Source organism: Acanthopagrus latus, chromosome 1 (genome assembly GCF_904848185.1).
Source record: "Acanthopagrus latus isolate v.2019 chromosome 1, fAcaLat1.1, whole genome shotgun sequence".
NCBI classification, from domain to species: domain Eukaryota; kingdom Metazoa; phylum Chordata; class Actinopteri; order Spariformes; family Sparidae; genus Acanthopagrus; species Acanthopagrus latus.
Genome location: NC_051039.1, coordinates 23,750,201 through 23,766,703, shown reverse-complemented (window position 1 = coordinate 23,766,703; position 16,503 = coordinate 23,750,201). Strand labels below are relative to the sequence as shown.

Sequence of the window (16,503 nt, the reverse complement as noted above, 5' to 3'; positions counted from 1 at the left end):
AAGTCTTGAGATATGTAAGTCCTGTTTTTCCACGAAAAAAAACACTCCACTCAGTTTTCAATTTCAAAGGGCATGTTTATTGAACATACATCCATGTTGGTTGTTGTAATAAATGGCTTATGATCAGAACATTCAAAGGATATGTGCAAATCCACCTTACACGCACACTGGTGATAAAAGTCTTTGGCGAGAGGCCCCTGATATTGTTAACAAGTCATCTACTGTTATTGTTAGTCAAACGTACCCTTCCAACAACATCAGGTTAAGTCTCAAAAAAAGTTATATGTTTTCTTAACAGAAACAACTAATAATATCCATAATGAGAGAGAGAAAAATAAATCTGTCCAAGACAATAAAGCTAATGATTGAATAAAAATTATGAAAGCAACTATTTGGTTCACAAACATGTTACAGAATTTTATACACAATCTGCAAATATAAAGTGGTTCTGACATTTTATACAGTTCCAATAATCTTTTTAAGGTTTCAGGCGATATGAAAAATAGCTCATTTTGGTACTACGTGTACCACAATTGACACGTTATCTAGCTCAAAAAAAGAATGAACACGTAAAGCACTTCAGAGTGTCTTCAGGCATTGACGGGTAAAGTTCAGTCATTGACAGAAAGTTGATAAGACAGAAAGTTCGGGTCAAAATTTAAACTTGTGCTAGACATTTGAGAGACATCTTCTGTTGGATTGTTTTCCTGGGCCCTTATAAACCCATAAGACCAATGGCGGAAACATTTGTGCTTTGCAGACATTGCTATGTGTGTGAAAAAAAAAAGTACAATTTGCATGATATGATGGCATGTAGCATCAGTTCCAGTTAATTTCAGATAATGGGCAACATTTTTTTTTTAATAAAAATCTGGAAAGGGTTCACACAGCATGTTCATTTTATTATCAGTCGCATTTTGAACGGCACATTCATCGTCAATCGACAGCTACTGCGTCACAGGTCCTGTAAGATTTGGATTAACAGGTTACATTTAAAACATTCAGGCTCTTTAAAGGCAGTTCAGACTGATAACTCTTACAGAGAAGATACATTAATGGAACCGATAACGTTTATTTTTTGGATGCTTCCAGTTTGTTTTCTGCAGCATTTTAAATATTGCTTGTTAACTTGTACTTAAACACATGCATCTTTATAGTACTAATATTCAGATATAGAAAAAATATATATAAACTATCAACCTATTATTATACTACCACATATCATTCTTTATGTTTGTTTTGGTTTTCTTTCCATCTAGATGGCAGCAATGTGTAATGGCATTTTCGTTTTAAAATGGTTGTGTCAAATACTTCTATTACAAATAATCTGTGTACATATTACCATTTGCTCCACAACTATGGCTATTGTGGGATTAATTACCTACCTATAAAGTTGGGTAAGGGATAAATATCCCTTAAATGATGGAAGACATATGCAAATATACTAAAAGAAGCATTTCCTCTCAGACCCAACAGCACAAAGGCAGGCATAAGTAAAAAGTCAGTTAACAAGCCATATTTTGAAAAGCTGTTAAACATGTTCAAATGAAGAATACCACAATAAAAGCATGGTAAAATAGTTCTGATATGTAAATCCAATACAAAGAGAGTGAATGTTTATTTTCTACTGTACAGCTGGTGAAGGTGGTGATCTGTTGTACTGACTGACACAAAAGTTTGAGGTCTGACGTTGCCCGACTCATTTGTAATCTCTTAAAGAAGCTTAATAATCTTTTCTTGTTTTTTTGGTACCTGCTTTCCTCATGGTCTCCCAGCTTCACTGAAGCCCATCATTGTTCATCATGATTCTGCATTTCTTGGGTAGGCACATACTATAAACATTCATTAAAAACAATTCTAAGAAAAAATGACTGTAAGAAGTGAATCTGTTACATTCCCTACTAACAACTCACAGAGGTCGATTTCTTACAGATGTTGCTAGAGATTAATCACGTACTGTAATTTAAGACTGACTAATGAACGTAAGCATTTTGTGTTTTGATTTATAAAGATAAATATAATTTGTGCAAAAAAGGAACTGCTCACACAAAGATTTGTTAATGCACTTATACTCCTCTATCGCTAGTGAGGCAGATAGAGAGCAACAAAAACAGACACAAGTCAGAGCGTTTTTTAATCGCTGAAAAAGCACTTCAGAAGCATAAGTCTAACGGGACGTCCCACGCAGTCTTGTTCTAGTGTCCCTGTACAGTATCAGTTTGCATAAGCACACACTGTGATAATCGCACTCTTCCAAAAAGTTCCTGCTGTGTGTATTTTTTTTTTTTTTTTTTTTTTACTACATGGTTTCCTGCCTACAAAGAACAGCTCTGCAGAACTTTTGCAAGCACCTGATGAGGAGAGCTGCATTCATCCTGGGCAGTGATTGTCCTGTCCTAAAACACAGCTTCAGCTATCAAGTCTTTGACTGTGTATCAGTAGCTTCTGTTGCACGAGAAGGTCAACTGAAGGACTGCGTGTGTGTGAGTGTTTGTGCAGTGTGAGAAGTCTCAATTACCACAGGCTGTTAACAGGGCTTGTACTGCCCAAATATAACCCAAAATACACAGGTTAAGGCCACTGTTCCAGTGTGGGGAGGAGCACGCTTCTCAACCTTTGGATCTTTATCATTTTTGTTGAGATTCAACTTCCTGCTCCCACACCTGTTTTATGTAAGATGCACACATTCGTAAAAATACTCACCTAGAAAGTATTTAGACATAAAACACCTGCTCAGATACAAAAGCCTCCACGCTCTGTGCCAAGTACTCTCTCCTTCCCTCTCTGATCTGAATCAAAAGTGCATCTCAGCCCTGCGGCTCAGTGCTGGTGCTGTGGTGTGGACCCTCCTGCTCGTTGATGGTGTGTAGGAGAAGGCACACTGGAGGGTGGAGCGAAGCGCTGCTGTTTTGGTGAGCTGGCTGGGGGGGTCCTGACGGCCCACGTGCAGCCCGCCTCTCCATCCCGCCCAGCGCCTGCTCCTCCTCCACACTGAAGGAAGCTCGATGACCGCAGCTGTCGCAGAAGTCGCCCACCTCCTCATCGGCCTCGTCCTCCTCCTCATCTCCCCCGCGCCCCAACAGGCTCTCAAGCTCCCTCAACTCCTTGCCTGTCCCTCCAGCGCCACTGAAACCGCTGCTCCCACGCGTGCCGCACACGCACACCTCAATCCCAGAGTCCCCTGTGAATCGCCTTCTCCTTCCATTGGGGAGTCGGTCTTTGTCCTCAGCACAACCCTCTGACATGTCCTTCAGCAGGGGGTCCTTGCAGGACTCGTCCCCACTCCCACTTCTTTTTTCCTGGCTGGTGAGTCCCTCCCTGTTGAGCCCATCTGACAGCAGTATCACACCTGGATCTTGTGCTGTCTGCGTGGGCTTGTTGTCAGGCTTTGGCCTAAAGTCTAAGGTGGGAGGTTGCGGTTCCTCCATGCTGGATCTACAGCACAGACCGTCAGAGGCCGGAGGCACCGGAGTGGGCTGGATGGCCGGACAGTGTCCCTCCTGCTGCTCAGGAGCCAGTGGACTCGAGGCCACTGAGGTTGGGCCTGTGTGTAAGGCACTATAGGGAGGGGGAGGAGTCGGTGGCCGGTTGACCACTTCTTCATAATCAGGCAGGAGGTAGTTTGGCAGAAACCCTGACAAGATAAAGTTAAAAAAAAAGAAAAAAAAAAATCAGCTATGAGGGGAAAAACAGTACAATTTTGCTTACTACAAGAAAACACAGGGTACAAAACATTTACAGTATTAGTGATGTTTTTCCTGTGCGGCCTCTAAAAATTTCACTGTGACCTTACTGAACTTCCCAGTCCACTGTTCAAGCATTCCAAAAGCAACAAGGGGAGAAATGTCACAAAACAAGCTAATTTCTGGGTCAATTCTGTGCCGAGGGCTGTTGCAGCACTGGGATAGTGTTGCAACACTGGCAAGGTACCAAGAGAGCAATGGTGGCCATTTCCTGAAAACTGGGGCATGCAAACAGGGAAGGTTCTGAAGCTGTGTGAAACCAGGGATACTTCTCAATGCAAACATTACAGTTGAGCCAGGCACCACTGCTTTGCTTGTCACTTGTCTGAGATGCCTTAGATTTATGTAAACGGCAAGTACAACTGACCTGACACAAATATATGTTGTACACTACAGCTGGCAGGCCTGGTTATGAGGTCACAAATATGTATACAAACAGATTTAAGGACCTGACAATTAACATTTCCACTTAACAATTACACTGATATTACAGAACAAACAAAACCGTGTGATTCCTTTTTTTCACTGAAAAAAACTGCCAGCTCTTCTAAGGGCCTCGCTCGAACGAAGTGGCCAATCAACATGGATTTAATCCATCTGACCAGGAGGCCTTTTTTACTCACTAAAGCTGATTTGAAAATGATAAGCAAACCAACACGAAAAAATTGAATCCAAACAATTATTACACCTGGCTTGATTTATAGTTTATCACCAACATTATGAGGATTTCTTTTTTTGTTTTTGTTAATATTTATTTTCTATATATAAAATGAACTTGCTTCTGTCATTACAAAGCTACCACTAGTTGGTGTGACTGGATGCTCACTGAGTTATCCTTCATCTGTTTTAAGAAACTATTTTTTGCCACTTGGTGGCAGCAGCTCGCAGCTGGAAAAACAACAACAAGGATATTGCTTAATATAGCTATTGTAGCAAACTTGTTAGCAAACAGTTGTCTCTCTACACACTCAGCTGACACAGAACAACATTAGGATTCATCTGGGGATGCCTCCACCTGTGTAATATTGACTCTACTTTTAGCTCTGATTTGGTCTCCACCAACTCATGAGAAAAATACAGACTATTTTGGTGCTTGATTCTGCGCTTTGTTCATGAGCTTGTTGATAACTTGGGACAGGTAGCGTACAGTAGGTTGATCAGAACTTTTTGGTGGCTTTGAGACTGAACCCAAACATAAAGCTGTAGGCTAGAAAACCAAAAATAGTGAGCTGAAAAACATTAACGGAGCAGAACTTCAGAGTCAGGTGATATACCTCTGAGGTGTGTCACTGCAAAGAACACATGCCACACCATACAGAATATGACAGACAGAATTCCAAATCTTTTGAAATGTGAACACCACAAAAAAAGCCTAATAATTCAATCACTGCGTTGTGTGTGTTTGAGTGGGAGCTCTCACTGAAGTAGAAGGGCACAGAGGGGTAGTTGTGTGCTTCCCGGTAAGCGATGAGGTTGATCTCGTGCTGCCGTTGCTGCTGCTGCAGCCGGTGTTTGGTGCGGCGGTGGTGACACACGCAGCAGCAGCTCAATATGAAGATGATCGCCCAAACCAGCCAAAACCCTACAGTGAGTGAAGGATCAAAATGGAAATGAAAAAAAAAAATGATTGTTTGCTTGTTATTGTAAAATTAAGTCAAAAGGTGACGAACTGACCCAAAAGGGAAAAAATGTTTTACTGTACAAGTTTGTGGCTTAAATTACATAAAATGCCTGCTGCCAGCACCAACACTGGAGATCACATACTGCCAACATCTGGTTCTGACAAAGTGAAACATTCACATGCGTGTATACTGTCTGCATGCATGTGCTGCATTATGAATTTTATAGAACAGTATCAATTCAGTCATCACTGGCAGGTCCAAAGCTGTTCATATCTCTTAGACAAATCGACGACAGATTTATAGTCTCTCCAGGTTCTTTCTCTCTGGAGCATCCCATTATTTGACACCACAGCTGTATCACATGCTGAGCTTCCTCACTTTGGGAGGCATATTTAGCAAAAGTCTCAAATATTCTGCTCCAACCTAGCAGCAAAATAAATAGCAGAGAATAAGGGAAGACTTCAGTTAACACAGTGACAAAAAACAACTTAACACAGTAGGATTGCTTAACAACAATTTTCTTATTTTCTACTAAAGGAATTACTTGAGAAACTGTCCCATCTAGAATCCAGTCCGAACAGCCACACTGGATAAAACTGAGTGAGGCTTCAAAAGCATCCAAGTTTGTGTTTACTGAGTGGGACGCCGTTATGTCGACACAAAGAAATGTGGGAACTTTTCTTCAAGGACTACAGGGAATAACAGTGTAAACTGTTCAATATGGCACTCAGTACAATGCATCCCTGCCGCTGCTGATGTCAAGATTAACTTCAGCTTAGATTGATATTCTCTTGCATGTTACACCACCGTTGTTGTTTTATTTTTATTTTTTTTTCACAACCAACAAATGCCTTCAAATATATTCATGACTCCACATGGATTTTGAGGTTAAAGATGTCTCATGTTCTAGCCACTTAATCGTCATGGTTGATTATTACACTTAACATTTATTGGCCACATGCCTGCCATTCAAACACTGCATATATTTAACAAAGGATGAGTTATATTCAAACCAGGAAACAGGAGTGCCATGTTCTTTAGCTCATTAATACATTACATGATGTATGTCATAACTACCATAATGCACATACTGTCACATCTCATTCAAGTACAGTTTTTACATCCTGTTGTCAAGCCCAAACACAACCTTTCCTGCACATTAGCCAACAATTCATTTTTAGATATCCTAACATCCAAACTATTAACAGAAGCCCAGTCCAGTGATGTTGGTCAAAGATGGATAAATCTGCCCATACTAGCTCACTGCAGATCAACCAGCCGATAAGTAACAAGAAAGTGCAACACAGAAATACTTAACCAGGTTTGAAGAAACTGAGAAACATGTCACCATTACGCAGTCTGTATATCAAAGTGCACTGACAAAGTCCTGCTCAGTGTGTATCTTGGTAATTTATTTTATGCATGTCCTGTGTTTCTGCATTCCACTTCCTCTGCACACCAGTATTCCTTCCCCCATCTGAGTGAATTCTCAGCCTACATTCAGCAACTGTCAGTAATAAACTACACTCACTAGCTGTATGTAATATGCACTGACAAAGATTGCATGCGGCGGAACCAGAAATAAAGCCATAATCAGAAAAGAAGCCCTTCCACACACACAGCACACCCTGGTGATGAGGCTAATAATGAGAATAATAAGCTTCGGAGCTTTTCAGATTGTTCATCACCTCAGCGTCTGTAGCAACAGAATAAATTAAGGTGCTAAATATGCTACAGTACATTATTCGATGCCACTGTCCTCCCCCCCACAGTAAAAAAGCAGAGCTATGTGACCAAATCCTGTTAAAGGTGTGACAAGAGTCATTTATTTTGAAAAAGAGAGAAAATAGAATAAAACTATCGTATAATATTGTGGATACGGGGGAAGACAGAGTAGAGGGGGGTGAAGAAAAGAAGACAAATTTGGTAAAAGCAGGATACATACACCAGAGCTCATAATAGTAGCTGCAGCACTGAAGCTCCCCGCAGCAGTGTCCGGACTCACAGATGTAGCTCTGGTTGTTGGCGCCTTCACAGTGCAGTAGGCTCTGCAAGAGATGAGCAGGGACACTTTAATAAGAATGTTTTATCAACATCTCAGCTTTCCAAAAATATAAAACACCAGTTTGAGGGATCTGGTTACGGTGTGCAGCGCCGACAAAAGAGTAAACGGGACACCCCCCCCCCCCTCGTGTTTCATGTTTTTTCATTTTTTGACAACACAGGATGAAATTACATTTGTCCAGTGCTTTACACCGAAGAGAAATGCTTGGTATTGCACTGCATGTACAGCTACCTAACAAGTTCCTGTACAGAACATTGGGGTTGCCTAAGTGTGAGTGTGGAAAAGTGGTTTTAGGTTGAATCATATTACTTCCAGCCAGTAAATATGCAGCCTAGCTGAGTGTTCTCAAAGCTCGGTAGAGAGAAAAAAGAAAAGAAAAGAAAAAAAAGAAAAACTAGGCCATAAGACTTTTGTAATTTTGGAGAGCTGATCACAGCTGCCCATTAGAATTTTAAAAATTACAGTTTGTCTTATTTTCTGTACTAGTTTGTACCTGTCCAGATATATTTCGGTCCTCTCCTCTTCCTTTTCACTCCCCTTAGATTTCATTATATCTTTATTTTGATTTTCATTTAGATTTCATGGTCCACTATAGCAAGTTAAAAACATGCCCCTGCTAAAAACCCTCCTCACTCCTTACAGCAGACACTACCAAAGTGGTCTGCACTGTCATTGTTGTAGCACCATGTTCTTACTAGAGGCTAGAGCTGGCACTTTTCAAGGATTTTCCAGGCCCAATTTCCTAAAAAGTCAAGGACCAGACATGGCATAGTTCAAGACACAGTTAAAGGTTAATCAGAAAACTGAGAATTTAATTATGAGCACTAGCTTTAGGGTTGGCTCAGGTTAGCTTTCTCGCTTGCCATAACTGAATGATTTGACTTCAAGAACTCATGCATGCACGTGGCTGTCACACTTTTGGGGCAGGTGGTGCATGTGTAACTGCTTTGTAAATGCAAAAAAATTGCAAAAGGCAGGCTTTTTACTAATGCTAAGTTAGAAAAATATAAGAATTTCAATTCCTATCATTGCACAAAGTGTTACTTCTCTGTTTTAAAAAGAAGACTTTCAAATGCCTTTATTTTTTTCCCCTTAAAACTGCAAAGGATTCCAGTGGCTTCCCTTCTTGCTCTTGCATTTTGTCTGACTATGGTAGAAAAGGCACAGGTGTTCTAATGACACTGACAATGTCTCTGTTCTGTTCAGGGTACCCGGTGAGCCCATGATAGTGTGACTGTGTCGTGCAGCAAAACATTCAGCCATTGTTAACAACATTATTTGCATCTGTGCTTCTCCTACAGTGACATACCAAAATGTTGTCTGTTTGTTACTTAAATTGTTCCGGGGTTATCATGTCCCTGTATCTTCAGTTTGCTGAGACATGCACCGTGTCCTAGTTCCATATATCAACACATACTTCAGAACAGGTTTTAAGTCACACGACATGTTCATGCACACACTTGGGAAAAAAAGCGAAATCACACTGCAAAAAAAAGTTAGGATGAATACTTCATTTCTGTTGATGTAACAGTTACGGTTGACTGAGTCATAAAAGTCCTATTGTATGATTACTTTTGACAGATTGCGATCTGATTCAGGATTAGTGTGACTGATCATCATTGCACTACAATTTCTAACTTTTAGAATCATGATGGTTGTGCAGCCCTGTACACTGCTGTTCCACATGGCAATGTATGTTAAATGGGAGTCATATTTGATGTCTCACAGCACAGGTATTGCAGTATTTCCCTTTGTAAAATGTCGACATTTATGCTATAAAAAAGTCAAGTTGATTTCTTGCATACTAACTACAAACAAAACGGTATCCTTTAATCATTTCAGTGCACAGTACATGTTTTGTACAGTTAGTATGCTGTACAAAATTGGTGAGCAGCTATTTTTGATCTTCACTTTTGTATAATAATATCACTGCATACTTCAAGTAGCCAACATTTATACTTAGCTATGAATCTGGAGTAAACAAGTCCCAGCCACTTGTGCTGGTAAGCTGCTGGAATTACATCAGTGTTCAAGGCCCGTATCAAGTGCCAATTTTTGAATGGCAGCCAGTGCAAAAACCAGTCAGTATTCTGCCCAAGACCTAAAACACTATTTCAACCTTAAACATCAGCATTGGTAGCCTGTTCTGTCGGGGACTGATACAACAGCCCACTTTCATCCAAAATCAATGAGGCATTTGTCTCCACTCCAAAAGCCTGTTATATGTTTCAACTGTCAATAACACTGCCTGATCAAAATTTACCTGACTAAGTATGTCCATCACACCAGAGAAAAGGTTAAGCTGTGAGAGGTCACAGGCGATGATAACCATATCAGACAGATCTGCATAGTCCCTAAAGGCTAGAGGAGGGAGCTCTGTAATCGCAATCCTCTCATGAGAAATGTCTACGGATTTTTCCAGGAATGATCCCTCAGATGTTTTCTTCTAGATTGGCTTAATGATTAGCTAGCCAAAAGATAGTTTTGCTCTCGACAGATTACCGGTGCAGGTCCCAGATTGTGAGGCATGGTGATCCAGGGTCCAAAAATCCCAGACAAGTCTCTCCACCTCATGGGTCATTATCCCACAGAAGAAAAAATAGTCAAACAGTTCCCAGACATACACTCTCTCTCTCTCTCTCTCTCTCTCTCTCTTTCTCTCTCCCCCCCCCCCTCCCGACTCTCTCTCTCTCTCACGCTTTCTCTGTCCACCACACACACACACACACACACACACACACACACACACACACACCACACTTCAATTCAGGCCCAAACAGTGGACAAGGATTGCTCTACGGAAATTTCCAAGCAGCAGTGGAGAGCGGGTTCCTAGCTGGGTCGTTGCATGATAATAAGGCATACAGGGTGGTGAGGTGTGTGTGTGTGCTGCGCGAGGCTGGAAGAGAATGGCAGGAAAAGCTCAGAGAAAGCCAGACACAGAGCGGTAACACAGGAATGATTTGTCACACCGGATCAGCACAAACCAAACTGCTGACATTAACTGTGACCTCAAATCTGAGAAGATGAGTCACTTCTCAGCAGCTGTTTCTACCTCATCAACATGAATTCTTTTTTCTTTCTTTTTTTTAAAAGCCCATCAAAACATGGAGGGGGGTTAATTCTCTGTGTAATAAACACATGATGTTCTGTTCCACCACTTTGTCTCTGATAACTTCAGCTGTTTTCACTGACTCACCAACTCCTCACGTACAACCATATGCTGCACGCCTGGCAGGCTGAGCACTTTTTGCAACTCGATACCGATAAGCATCTAGTTTGTTTGGGTCTTCAGCCTGTGCTGCATAAAGATAGCAGAGTACTAAGGGGGTCAGGATTTCACAAACAGGCCTTCGGAAAAAGAAAATAAAAAAGGCTACAGCTAATCTTTGACATGCACGGGACTCAACAAAGTAAAACTAACTTGAGAGGCAAAAAAATACATTTTAAAAAATAAGCCAATGAGGTCAATCAAATGGCTTAGCCTGACTACGTCAAGGTCCATTCCTGAGTTAACTGGTATTTTTTTTTTTACTGAACCTGTGAGACAGACAGTGCCCGAGAGAAGAATCTGGACAAACTAGATTCCTTTGTCCCCCGTCCAAACAGGCAGCAATATAACAATCCAGCCCTCTTATGCTGTATCCCCAGATTAAAGGCGGATTTGGTTACCTTCCCAGAAATTATTGCGGCGTTAGAAAATAATCAACCTCAGTAATGAGAAGCTGTTGAAATGAGCAGACAATGGGAACAGTTAAAAAAAAAAAAAATCCCCTGGCCACTACTGAATGCAGCTCCCGGAGATAAGTGGCTACGGTTCTTAGTTAATTCTTGACCGCACAGTCAGAGTTGATCCACTTAGCACGGGCCTGTAGGACTTGGCAGGTTAACTGATGCACGTAAGGACCTCAGTGACCCCTTATTTATTATTCTGTCCCGCAACAAAGAAAGGTGCTCTTTCATAATCATCAAGGTTGCGCAGAACTTAAGACTGCAGATGCATTTCTAGTTAATGAAGGACGTTCCCCTGGAGAATTTCTTCCAAATTTCAACAGCTCAAGAACTTTTACAAACAAAAGGTTACGGTTTATCATAACCATCATTAAGAAAGGGTGGTAACAGTAAATTAAAATTGGGCTGATAGTTATGTTACTGTAAAACAATAACATGCTTTAGAAACCATTTATCAAACACTGTAGTTTATCTATAAAAAAAAACATTTGGATGTCTGGTATAAAAGCTGCTTCTCTTTATACACCTTTACAATTGCTTAATAAAGGGCTTGTAAAGAATTTCACAATCTCAACAACTAAATAACCCAAGTTGAATTAACATAAATTTTCCATTCATTAATGATGGCTATTGCCACAGGATGTGGACTTACTTTTACAATCTGAATGGTGTAATATGAAAGAATTGGCCACCTGTGAAATTCAAACTCAAATAAGAGGCAGCATATCACCAGAGTAACCGCTAACTGCTGCTAACTTCAGCTGTTATTAGCCGTTTAGCTTTGACATGCAGCTGGCGGTCTAGACTGTAGCTCAGAGCAGTGGGGGATTATTAGCGTTTACACAGCTAGCGCAAAAGCTTTGGAACATGACGATATCTCAGCAAGACTGCACAGACATAACATCAAAAATTCTTCAGATGTGTTGGGAATTTGGGTTCTTTTGAATGTTTTTAACTAAAAGTTTTACACATGGCACCTTTAAAGACAGTCAAGTTTGACAGAGAACTGTTGGTGCTTCAAGAAAGTAAAAGCAGAACATTCATGGTGGACTATCAGTACTTACAGTTAACACATTTAAATACTTTTTTGTCTGTAATGTATATCATAAAGTATTTTTGATGCATCCAAGATGCTAATTGTTTCTTTTGTGAAGGTTTCTACGATGATGTAGAGCTGCAACAATTAGCTGATTACTTAAAAATTAATCACAAATTCAGCCAATAACTATTTTGATCATTATTTCATTATTTCAGTAATCTTTTAAGCAAACTTTGGGGTTTTTGATTGTTGGTTAGACAAAAGAAGCTATTTCAAAATGTCATTTTGGGCTCTGGGGAAGATGTAGTGAGCGTTTTTTGCACTTTGATAGACTAAACGATTAATTGTGATAATAATTGTCAAAAGACACTGAAAATTTCTAGTTGTATCCTATAGTTAAATGAGACCGTATCCTTTTTTAAAGACAGGTGATTCTGCACAAAAGGAACAGATGTACAAACATGAAATTTAAAAATTGTTTAGAAATGATGGTCCTAATTTTCCTCAGAAATAACAACAGCCTTAAGCATTTATGGCCTGTGAGTGTGTGTGTGTGTGTGTGTGTGTGTGTGTGTGTGTGTGTGTGTGTGTGTGTGTGTGTGTGTGTGTGTGTGTGTGTGGAGGGTGTCTATGGTCCCTGGCTTCTCGGTCGGCTTGATCTTACCTCATGATGTCATGTGACTGAAGTAGTTAACTCAGCTTTGCAAGCTCTCAGTCAAAACACGAAGCATTTCCCTTTATAGTCCTTGGTTTCCTACAGTTAATGTAACTGGGTTAAGTTTGTGCCCCTGAACACACCACCGTGACCAAATATAAGACTGTATAATAGAGTGGAAAATGTGCTGTGCCAATGAGAAAAGAGCTACTGAGAAATGTGGATCATTATGTCTGACATAAACATGTGATCACTGGTTACGGTAATGCTGTGACTTGTTAGAATATAGATGACTTTGTGTTGGATGGAGTGTTTGAAAGATGAACGCATCAGATAAAGATCACGGCTATGTCATGCCACATTTGTCTTCCAGAGGCATATATCTAATCTAATCTAATCTAATCTAATCTAATCTAATCATGTTTACATAAACATTTTACTGCTCCAACATATAATTTTACTACTTAAAAGTTAAATACATGAGATTGTTAACATGAATAAGACAGCAAACAAATATTTGCCATGTAAAGATAAATTGGAGTAATGACATCATGACATGTGTTGTGATCGGAGTTTCTTTCCTCTTTGTTGTATGACATCCATTTTCAACAAAGCGCTTTGGTAAGAAACTTTATCGCTCTAAGGCGAAAGAGAGAACTAAAATATACATGTTTAAAACATGTAAGACAAGAAAATAGGTAGTGTGGTGACAGAATCTTGATTCATATTTGTGAGCAGTGTGTTCAGACGCTCAATTATTTTTCCCCTCAACTTTATTGCGTGATATCTCATAGCAAAGAATGTGTGTATTTTCACCTTTCGCCAAGTTCTTCTCGAAATAATGTTAAATAACTGCCGGTATGTGTTGTTTTATACTGCATGCATGCACTGATAACAGACACTGCACATGTTACCGCGTGTGTAATGGGATGTTTTTAGCACAGAAAAAGCAGCAATCCAAATAAGACCATTAGCCCATACATATCTTGTGTTAAAGGACTGTTCAAGTCCTGGAATGGGTACTAACAGATAAGTTTTCCCTGCTTTCTCACAAAGATTTAGATCACAAATTGCTAATATTAACAGCAATAACAAAAAAAGGTCCATAGCCCATCAGTCATTGATTTGCATATGTAGCCTACTTCTTTCAAAATCAAAGAAAAACAACAGTAATGTGGGTGCCAATGAGGAGCAAAATATGAATTATTATGGTGAATTTCTTCCTAGGATGATAATTTCTATTCAGTCTAGTTCATGAAGAAGTAGCTCTGAAACGTGTGTGGGTCTGTAGTAATGCTAATGTCAAGTCAAAAATGTACAAAAAAAATACATCATACTTACTTAATGGTTTACAAGTTTATAGATGTATCTCTGCCATACTAATAAAGTCACTCACTGCTTTGTCTTTATGATTTTCAATAGATGGTTCAAGCATCATTAACACATTAAAAAAGCATCCTACATACAGGTATATGTCAGTTTTAGCGCATTTCAGAACACTGTTATTTTCTATGGAGGCCCTGAGGGCCAAAACACAACATTTTTACAAAACACAAAAACAAAACACCCTCCAATAACAACTTTCCAGAAGAGTAATTGTGTTTTGACCCTTAGGGCCACCGTGCATACCTCTTAAAGCTTTAACTTAAAAGTCATATGATCAAGAGTAATAGCTTACTAAATATACCCTCTACTACATGACATTCAAATAATGATAAGGAACAGTGCTGGATGCTGACTAATTAAATCAACCCACCCACCAGTAAACATGCTTAAGTGTAGCCGTAACAGGCACACCGATATGTAATATGGCAGCTGCTGCATGTCTCCGAAACATGTAGGATCAGAATGTAACACTGCTCAGAATGAGTATTTGATGATATGCCTCTTTGAAAGTGCAACTGCTCTGGGAGAAAAGACAAATTACTTAAAGCAGATTCCTTATATTTAGCCCCGCAAAGATGACAATGGGAATTCACTGACTGAAACTAAAACGTGACAGGGGGACTCTTGGCTGTATTGTGGACTTAGTTCAGCCCCATCATTTCAGAGATAAGATTTGAATTCTGATCCTGTACATATCACCATTCCTGCTATTACAGTCACCCCATAATCTGCGGAGGCGTACATCAAGACTCAAAAGAGAAATTTAATAAGATGGACACGTCAGTTTGCGTACTAAATGAGAGGACTTCCCACTTACACTTAATACAGTAACATTTTCTTTACATAGTAAAGGATCAGCTCACCTACAAATACAAATTTTGTCATTGTGCATTCACCCCCATGCTGATGGAAAGTCAGATGAAGTTTCATAATCCACAAAACTTTGTTTATATATTGTTTCGGCTCCAGGGATGTTTTGTGAACTTAAAACACTTCACCCAACGTTCAATCTGCATATGGGTGAGCAGACAATGTCTAAATTTCTTAACTTTGGGATGAACTTGTCCTTTTTTTTCTACTGATTGTGAATTGGATAAAGGTGGCAGGAGACCGGATGACTGGGTCTACAGGTAGGAGAATGTTATAACGAGGTCACTCTGACGAGAACATCTAACACAATATTGACATAGGTTAGCGAGCAAAGAGTTTTCTTCTTTGTTGCTGGTAAACATGACCACAAAACTAAGGTAGCAATAAGTGCTTGTCAGCTGTCGTATGTACCTGTGAGGCTGCATCCATACCTGAAGAACTGCTTTTGTTATGCGACTCAATCCCAACCCAAATGTCAAATCCTCTACCATAAACACAACAGAGCAAGGCCCTGACTCATGAGTGCCCCTTTACTTCAACGGTGCTAGGCAAGTTAGCTATCGCAGCTAGCATCCCAACTTAGCAAGCATGCTAACATCTTTCTTGACAGCACAGTGCGAGTTAAAACTAGACAGTACCGGGCGACAACAGGTAAAGGGTGTCGTGGTAATGACCGGGCCTGTTGTTTCAATAAGTCAATTTGCGTTTAGCTGTGCGGTTTGCTCTCCTAGCCGGGTAGCTCGCTCGGGCTAACAGCCCTGTGAGAGCGAGCCGTGTTGTTGACTGCTTCAACCTTAACTTACCTCTGCGGACTCGGTGGGGGTGACAGAGCCAACAGCGTGCAAAAACAATCCCATTTTAAGAGCCGAGCATGCGCCTCTCATTCCTCCAAAAAAGTGGCCACGGCTACGGCAAAAACATACGCGGCGTGAACACTGTCGTTCACAAACTGTGACCGAATATCCCTCAACTATTTCTCGGCCCCTGTCGCGCTGAGAGGCCGCTGCATGCGCCGCCTCCTCTGCGTACTGGACATTTCAACAAGGCACGGTGCTGGCGCAACTGGCTGCCGTCGGTGCCACTGGCTGATACAGCTGTTACACAAGCCGCTCCTCCAGCACAGGCACGCTGCCTCGGTCTGATGGGTGTGGCGTGGTCACCTCGACCCGATCCATGTGCGCAACGTGATGGGCGTTCGGCAGAGTGCAACGCAACTGGTTTTGCGGACTGAACTGCGATTGGGCGGCCAGGGCCAGCTGGCAAGAGGCTGGCCAATCACTGATCGGTGCGTCTCCGCTGCATGGCCTTGTTATCTTCCTGGGTTCCTCTTCTGTGGTTTATGGGAGCACGTGTTCGCAGGACGGTCCTCTTCCCCCAAGATCCAATTTCGA

The 16,503-nt window shown here is 40.8% G+C and overlaps 1 protein-coding gene across 2 annotated transcripts; it reads right to left on the bottom strand.

The window, feature by feature from the left end:
* Window positions 1-549: 549 nt before the first annotated feature.
* wbp1lb (WW domain binding protein 1-like b) lies at window positions 550-16,393 on the bottom strand. Of its 2 annotated transcripts, none has more exons than XM_037114952.1 (4): window positions 15,916-16,393; window positions 7,311-7,413; window positions 5,164-5,325; window positions 550-3,634 (listed from the first exon to the last, which is right to left on the bottom strand). In XM_037114952.1, exons 1-4 carry the CDS (start codon window positions 15,994-15,996, stop codon window positions 2,808-2,810), a joined length of 1,173 nt encoding a protein of 390 aa, XP_036970847.1. In that variant the 5' UTR covers window positions 15,997-16,393; the 3' UTR covers window positions 550-2,807. The 2 variants fall into 2 exon arrangements, with proteins under 2 accessions (XP_036970847.1, XP_036970855.1); XM_037114960.1 differs by lacking the exon at window positions 15,916-16,393 and adding an exon at window positions 9,933-10,038.
* Window positions 16,394-16,503: the final 110 nt, after the last annotated feature.

Coding starts and splice junctions, on each gene's coding strand:
- wbp1lb (XM_037114952.1), bottom strand. CDS start 15,996: ATGAGAGGCGCATGCTCGGCTCTTAAAATGGGATTGTTTTTGCACGCT. Junction 5,326..7,310: donor CTACTATTATGAGCTCTGGT/GTATGTATCCTG, acceptor CACTCACTGTAG/GGTTTTGGCTGGTTTGGGCG. Junction 3,635..5,163: donor CTCTGTGCCCTTCTACTTCA/GTGAGAGCTCCC, acceptor TTATCTTGTCAG/GGTTTCTGCCAAACTACCTC.